Source organism: Mizuhopecten yessoensis, unplaced genomic scaffold (genome assembly GCF_002113885.1).
Source record: "Mizuhopecten yessoensis strain PY_sf001 unplaced genomic scaffold, ASM211388v2 scaffold11101, whole genome shotgun sequence".
In the NCBI taxonomy this organism is placed as follows: domain Eukaryota; kingdom Metazoa; phylum Mollusca; class Bivalvia; order Pectinida; family Pectinidae; genus Mizuhopecten; species Mizuhopecten yessoensis.
This window is the reverse complement of record NW_018408880.1, coordinates 2,640,052-2,648,123: the sequence shown is the minus strand read 5'-3', so window position 1 is coordinate 2,648,123 and position 8,072 is coordinate 2,640,052. Positions and strand designations below refer to the sequence as shown.

Here is an 8,072-nt window from a genome sequence, read left to right as displayed (position 1 = left end):
CCCCCCTTTTAGGTTTGATAAGGTATTATATTAGCGTGTCCGTCTTGAATGTTCGTTGCAAATGAAACATATCAGCTTAAAAAAATTCTGGGGAGAACCCTGAGTTGTCAGTCCGTGATCAATCAACAATTTATTTTCATGGGTCCTTTTCAACTGTATTGCTAAAAGCTATGGGTCCCACAGCGTTGAATTTCAGTATTACCAGAAATTCTAAGTGTATAGGACTTGGGGAACGTATGTAGATTTACCACTGGTCCTAGAACCAGATGCAACAATCTTTACTTAGTTGTATTTGATGACATCAAGAGGTAAGGGAAAAGTTTGGATCCTAGTTCCGTACTCAGGAAAAACTTGTTGGTTAAAGCATTAGAGATTGGGAAATATTAAACTAGAAACTACTCAATCTTTCAACAATTATAAAAAGAAGTTATATCAAGTATCAACTTGTAATCAGTCTTGTTGGCCTAGATGGAAGTGTGCACATGGTATCAATGTGGGAGGTAACTGCTCCTGCTCAGGGGCCCTTTTCCAAAATAGCTGGCAAAACCCCTGGTATTGTATTGATGCAGTTTACATTAAACTTTTGTTCGTCTTTCAGAGGATGTACCAACTCTATAGCAGCCAATCCAGACTGTCCAGCACTTTCCACAGAAATTGTAGATCTACATTCAGGTACTTGAAAGGGGAAACATTTTCCTAATCCTGGCATGTAATAATGGAGTTGTTTTTTTTTGCCAAATTGAAGAGAAAGAAATTTGGCTTTACAAGGTGCTTGATAATGGTGCACAATCTGCATTTCTCCCATAACCACTAGTCCATTACAAACTTGTGTAGACTGTTGCCAGGGTGTTAGTTACTATATCAAGTTAGTTACCAACATGTTACTGTAGATAACACCTTTGACATTGACAGTTTTTATGCCCCTGTCAATACCATTGCAATTCGGCGTCATCGCTCTTCCAACTTCATTTCGTAATGGATTATGATGAAAGGTCAAGTTTGAGATTGCTAATTTCTTGAATGTTGCTGAATTCAGGGTTCGAAGGTCAACACCAAGGTCATATCTGTTTTACGTTTTCTCATTAAAGATAAAAAATGAACTTTTTAAGAGATTGATGATGGATTTTAATTTGTAGACATTTAAAAAAAAAATGAACTGTTGATTTAGGAGACTTTGATGACATTATACCAATAGGAAGGATGAATTTGACTGGTACATTAATTGCAACACATCTTTTTTGTCAGATGTAGCAGACTTGGAGGCGAAGGAAAACATGCTGGACGATCTCATAGTGAGCTGTACAAAGCAACTCAAAAGCATGACAGAGGAGGCAGATAACAAAAAATATCCTTTTTCTGGTCTTCAATACCTCAAACAAGATTATTGAACCAGCTTGTCCTGGTCTGGTGATTTTGCAGTGAGCATGTTTATTTTACAACGGAATAAGGAAATTGGGCCAGTTGCTTTTCTTGAAAGGGCACATCAAAAACATCATTGAACTAAAGAAAATCTTCAATCATAAGATCGAAAGGCAGTTAATTGGACATCAAGTCCTTCAAAATCCACATCATAGCCCAGGATTAAAACATGGTAAATTGCAATGAGCAGCATTTCACGGACACAAACATTTTTGCAACATTCCCTGCTATATTTTTAAAAAGATTTGATAGGGTATCAGGAGTTTACTAAATATTTGTTTCCAACTATTTTTTAAATATTGGAAATGTTTTGTTTGATGTTAACAACACACTGGATTTTGATCTACCCCGGCAGAATAAACTGAACAAGTACTTTAATGAAAGTTGGATGATATTTTACTTTCAATGTTAATTTTGATTTTAAATTGTTCATATTTGACTTTAAAAGAGATCAGAAAGCAAATCTTCCTTAACCAGATTACATTAGCTTATGTAACTTATCAGGACATTCGCAACATAGACACGCTAGATGAACAAACGGTGATCGCAATAAAAGCTCCGCCAGAGACGAGACTGGAAGTGCCCGACCCAGACCAAAACATCCAAATCTGGTTGAAGAGTTCCAAAGGTCCTATTGAAGTATATCTATGTCCTGAGGATACAGTGGAGAGTGTGGCGGACACAAGCTCGTCGAGTATAGGTAGTGCAAGCTCCAGTTGTGGGGAGGAGTCCAGTCGGTCAAGCTTTACAACGTCCGAAGACTCTGCCTCGTGTGATAGTTTTAAAGGTATGTAACTACTTTATGTCTAAATTAAGCAAGGAATTAAATTCTAGAAGTGCATATTTACAAGTACACATTAAACATGCTCTTTCACTCAATTTAGGCTGGACATAAAATAGGTTTCCTGTACCTAACATGTTCGAATAAATTGCCTTAAAATGTTTAGCCTTTAGGATAGGCACAAAAAGATGAGTAGGTAGGGCTACCAGAAACCCCAAATATATTTTGTTTGGTCTTAGGCTGAAATTGAAACTTAGATTTTGCCTAGGACTGTTGGATGGCATAAAGACCTCTCCAGTGGTCTTGGGACAGCTTTTGATGGTGGTATATGATCCTAACATGCAGAGTTCAGATTTTATGTTGTGGTAATTAAGAATTACTTTGGGAGATTCGCTTCAAAATGTCTTATGCTTTAATCTGTCTTGAACATTAATTAAATTGATGTTCTTGGTGTTTTTTATTTTATTTTATTTTCAATTTCTCTCCAGGTAATCAAGGTTCAGGTGTCAAGAATGCGTTACTGGAATATCAAGACATTTCTCCTGATTCGGTCAAAAATCTTTTACAACAAACTGAGGACCAAGAAATAGACGCTCCGTTCATGGCTCTGGAACCTCCTCTAGACATGGACGAATACATTTTTAGTCTCAATGGAGGAGAGGGCATCTCAGATCTGTTTGACGCCTATGACTTTGACATACCTGTAGTGTGATTTATTTTTGTTGTCGTTAATGTTGTGCGGAAGGTTTTAGTCTCAATTCAGGGTTTTCTATGCCCTTCTTAATTAGGTCCACTTTAAATTGTTTCATATTTCCTACAACTGCTAGAGCAAGATTATAGTACTTGTTCCAAGTATTGCCATTTCCTAATGTTCTCCTCAAACAATCTGACTGCAGAAAATAGTTTGAAATTTAATTTCTCGGAAAATTTGAAGAGCTTTAAACAGTATTTCCGTCACAACTTAGAATATTTGTTTGTAGAACCAAAATTTTAAGCTAAAAAAGTGCACAAATAATAATTCGTTGCTTTCATCAGAATATGCAGAAGGAAATAAACAAAGCAATATAAATATTTGTAAATCATACCATTTATAGATGCTAACTTCATTATTGAATTAAAATTTCTTTTTGCCTAAAATAGGTTTTTGAATATTTCGAATAGGTTAAGTAAGGTAAATGATTTCTCTATTTTCAGTAGAAACAGTAAAATTGAGATGAGGTAAAGAAGCAGTAAAGTGGGACTATTTCTGATTGGCAGGTTGATACATGTATCCGTTACCCTTACATGTAGAAACCTGTGTAGTTTTGATTTTTGTTTGCAATGTCTTGTACTGTAGTACAGTAGACTGCACTTGTCATTGACCAGTAATTAATACTTGGGGACCAATTAATCTACATCATACTGCAGGTTTAGAAAAATACTGTGGCGAGAAATCTGCCAGATTTTACATTTGAAGTGAATGTAATTATAGTGTGCGAATGAGTGAATGTCGGACTGTTCCTGAAACAGGTCCATCTCTGTTGATTGTCCTGAATGCTTTTGTTTTATTTTTGTTTATGCTGGACAGACTTTAAGTTATATGCTTTACATTTGCCTTCAATGCTGTTTCTTTTTAAAGCTGGTTCTATTGTGGATAATTTTAGTGCTGAATCGTGAAGTCCAGCAATGCATGTTTTTATAGGGAATCTTGTACGTGCATGTAGAGTTTTTAAAACAAAAAGTCATTGACTGAACATAAATGGGGGGGGGGGGTATTGATTGGAATTTATTATTCTATACTGACATTAAGAAGGAATGGCTAATTTGGTCAGGAAATACCTTTGCTAGAGTCGAGTATAAAAATACTTAAAAACGTTAAGAAAGACAGCAAGATAATAATGTTGGATATTACAGGATGTTGTAATTAAGATGTCGACAAAGTTTCTGTTAATCGCAAAGTAATTGTGAGCAATTAGGCAGAGGTTCAAACATAAGGTAGCAATATCTTCGTTAAAACTTTCTAATCTAATTATTTCTATTAAATAGTCACGAAATGGAAATTACAATAGAAAAGAAGGGGTGGAGATTTAGGTTTTTCATATATCATTACATTTTCATGAAATATTAACCTGCATAATACATACATATATGTGGGTATTTGAATATTGTAATTATTTGTTTGTTAAACTAATGATTTTCTTACTTTGATATGATTTGGAGGGCAAATTAACATATTAATTGTTAACTTATATACAGGTTTGTTTTTTATAATCCTGACTTGTACTGTTTTATTTATTGATAATACGATTATTCATTAGAGATATATAATAGACACACAGATTGATAATGGCAGGCACAATATAAGATGTATCGATATCTTTCATGAACGTTGGCTGGAGGCTTACACGATGAAAACATTGTAAGCAAGTCTGAAGAGATGTTGGTTTTAATGTTGCAGTCATTTATGAAAACAATATTTGATTGAGGTGGTGTATTGGGTAAGAAAACAGCCCTTGTAGGATTGTTGGACTTTAGGGTTGTGATGGGAAAGTAAATGGGTTTGATATGCATGCAGACCTTTTTTGTGGTGTGGATTATTATGTGTGGTTTGATGTCCCAGTGTATTGTTGTTCGTCCCGAGCATACAGTACCGTACACCAGACGTGTCCAGACAGTCCACTACAACGAAAGCCAACTTCAGCAGGTCGTAATTTTCCTCATCATTAATACATTTCTGTGTGATGCTTTGAAGAACCTGTTGCTGAACAGGTGAAAATCCAAAAACTGGTTTACATGAAATATCCTTGTAAAGAAGAAAAGAACTGCCAAGATGTTGTTGCACCTTTTAAGAGGCCAGACTGTCTAGACATCGTACTTGTATTTTGGGACACATTATTATTATTTCTTTTTTTAACCCTTTGTTTTTTGTTGCTTGAGAGTCCATATTTGTTAAATGTTGTGTATAATTTATGATCCCTATTAGCAAAACCTCAGAATTATGTTGTATTAATTAATAAATCTGTCGGCCTGTGTGATTAATTCAGGTTTTATCCAGTTGTTGGAAGTGTCACCAGGCCAGTGACCGTCTCAAAAAAAATGGGAATATCGGGAGAGACAAAATCCGTAATTTGAATGCAAGTATTACCCTTTCCATCAAGGTTGATTGACTTGAAAGGAAAATAGTTCATCTCAGAATGTTGTGGACGCATTCAAATTTTCTTGCAAGCTTATTTTAAAATTGGGTTTTTAGCTGGCAAATGTTATATTTGATTCCAGAAATATTTGTGGACATACCAGGTGCTTTTATCCCATATAGTAGTTTGGTAGTACATGTGAACTTACAAGTTGTACTTGTTTACAATACTCAAGTTCATCAAACCCAGCAACATATAGATATATCCTATTTTTTTGTGTCCGGTCTTTTGCCTCAATTTTATATGGAATATGAGTTAAAAATCTGATGACACTTTTAATAACTGGATCCACTTCTTCTACTATGCACCAAACTGTCAGTTTGATTGGGACGTTAATTAACTACGTTAATTTGTTGTTAATTAGGAGTGTAGTATGAGATTGGATTTTAATTGTAATTTATTGGTTTCTTAACCTGAACTAGTGCAATGCAAAAAAAAACCTAATCTATAAAATTACAAAGAATATATATATTTATTTACACAAATTAACAGGATTTTTATGGATTGGGTCAAGTATGGTTATACAACCTGTTGCATTTCACAACAGGCATTGATGTTTGATGAATTTAATATGAAGTTCTGATTGATGATGCATCCCTAACTTCAAAGTGTAAAAAAACCCAGAGAAGATGAACCATTTTATTTTGATGATTTTCAAAAGTACATCTTTGAACTGTCATTTTCAAAACAAATAGTAGAGAGATAAAGTCGGATGATTTAAAAGATTTAGAAGCTATTCCTTTCTGAGTAGACATCCATTTGAAATAAAGGGGTGACGATAAAGATTGTAATTCCTTTTTGATCGGTAAAAAAATGTCATCTTGATTGAAGGTACTGGAATAATGATCTTTAAAGGTAAATATAGACGGTCCAAATATTGAAGAAATTGATCAAAATTCATTAAAAATATCAGAAAAAGTAAAGAGTGTGTTTGAGATTTTATTTACAACAAATTAATTTTTTGTTCAATAATGCAAAAAAAATTGTCTGAAGTACAAAAAAAAAGGGGGGGGGAGAAAATGTAAAAAAGGAAGTCTTTATTATATATATTTACAACTGTAGATTTTATGTAAAATTTAATAATAGTGCTACATATGTGTACAAGCGTATATGAAAATGTATATTTCATTAGTACTATAATTATAACACAGATTACTTATCTACAGATTTATAATATGTTGATGTTGACGAAATAGCGTAATTAGATTATCTGTACAGTGTATCAGAATAGATTATTAACAAAACAGTTGATTTAGTGGCTCATTACAATCAAACATGATTCAATTCCAGAATTTAGGAACAATAAGCGATACTTCGCTCAATGATTAAGGTTACTTTAAATATTTCTCAAATTATTCGATCTTTTAATAAAATAATTTTCATAATATAGGTTTGATGATTCAAAAGATATGGAGTAATTACTTTGTATAGAATGATTAAATGAATTAACATAGACCTTATGCAGAAGTCCTGTCTGGACATTTTTTTTAATCCGACGTGTTTTATTTTGATAGTCTGCATGTTTTTTTGTTATTTTGGAGTGAATTTATGTATTGTATTGTATTATGCAGTATTATTATTTAATTTCTTGATTTTTGTTGATGTATAAATTATTTTATGGTATTGTCCAATAGATTTTTTAGCTCACCTGCCCAAAGGGCAAGTGAACTTATGTTATGGTAAGGCATCCGTCGTCCGTCTGTCCGTCCGGCCTCAACTTTTTGCTTTAAACAACTTCTTCTCAATAACCTAAAGGCCTAGGAAAATGATATTTGGCTAGTAGCATGCTGGGATCAAGGGCTACCAAGTTTGTTCAAATAAATGACCTTGACCCACTTTCAAGGTCACAGGGGTCAAATATGAAAAAATCTTCAAACAACTTCTTCTCAATAACCAAAAGGCCCAGGGTACTGATATTGGGCCTGTAGCATGCTGGGATGAAGGGCTACCAAGTCTGTTCAAATGAATGACCTTGAACCACTTTCAAGGTCACTGGTGTCAGTTTCTCAATAACCAAATGGCCCAGGGTACTGATATTGGGCCTGTAGCATGCAGGGATAAAGGGCTACCAAGTTTGTTCAAATAAACGACCTTGACTTATATTCAAGGTCACTGGTGTCAAATATGTTTAAAACCTTTCAACAATTCTTCTGAATAACCGATAGGCCCAGCGTGATGATATTTGGCCAGAAGCATGCTGGGATGAAGGGCTACAAAGTTTGTTCAAATAAACGACCTTGACTTATATTCAAGGTCACAGTGGGCAAATATGTTTAAAACCTTTGAATGACTTCTTCTTAATAAGCAAAAGGCCAAGGTTGATGATATTTGGCCATTAACATGCTGGTATGAAGGGCTACCAATTTTGTTCAAATAAATGACCTTTACTTATGTTCTAGGTCACAGGGGTCATATATATTTAAAACCTTTAAACAACTTCTTCTGAAAAACCAAGAGGCCTAAGGTGATGATATAAGGCCAGTAGCATGCTGAGATGAGGGTTTACAAAGTTTTTGATTTATATTCAAGGTCACAGTGGTCAAATATGTTTAAAACCTTTAACAGCTTCATCTGAATAACCAAGAGGCCAAGGGTGCCTTAATTTGGCCAGTAACATGCTGGGATAAATGGCTACCAAGTTTGTTCAAATAAATGACCTTGACTTATATTCAAGGTCACAGGGGTCAAATATGTTCAAA

The 8,072-nt window shown here is 34.3% G+C and overlaps 1 protein-coding gene across 1 annotated transcript in view; it reads left to right on the top strand.

The window, feature by feature from the left end:
* The window catches only part of LOC110465804 (transcription factor E2F3-like), a 10,287-nt gene extending 3,970 nt beyond the window's left edge, over positions 1–6,317 (top strand). Inside the window, exons 5-8 of the mRNA XM_021521899.1 lie at positions 599–672; positions 1,246–1,345; positions 1,902–2,206; positions 2,689–6,317. Coding sequence (XP_021377574.1) covers positions 599–672; positions 1,246–1,345; positions 1,902–2,206; positions 2,689–2,912 — 703 coding nt within the window. The 3' untranslated portion in view covers positions 2,913–6,317. The remainder of the gene's footprint in view (positions 1–598; positions 673–1,245; positions 1,346–1,901; positions 2,207–2,688) is intronic.
* The last annotated feature ends 1,755 nt before the right edge of the window (positions 6,318–8,072 follow it).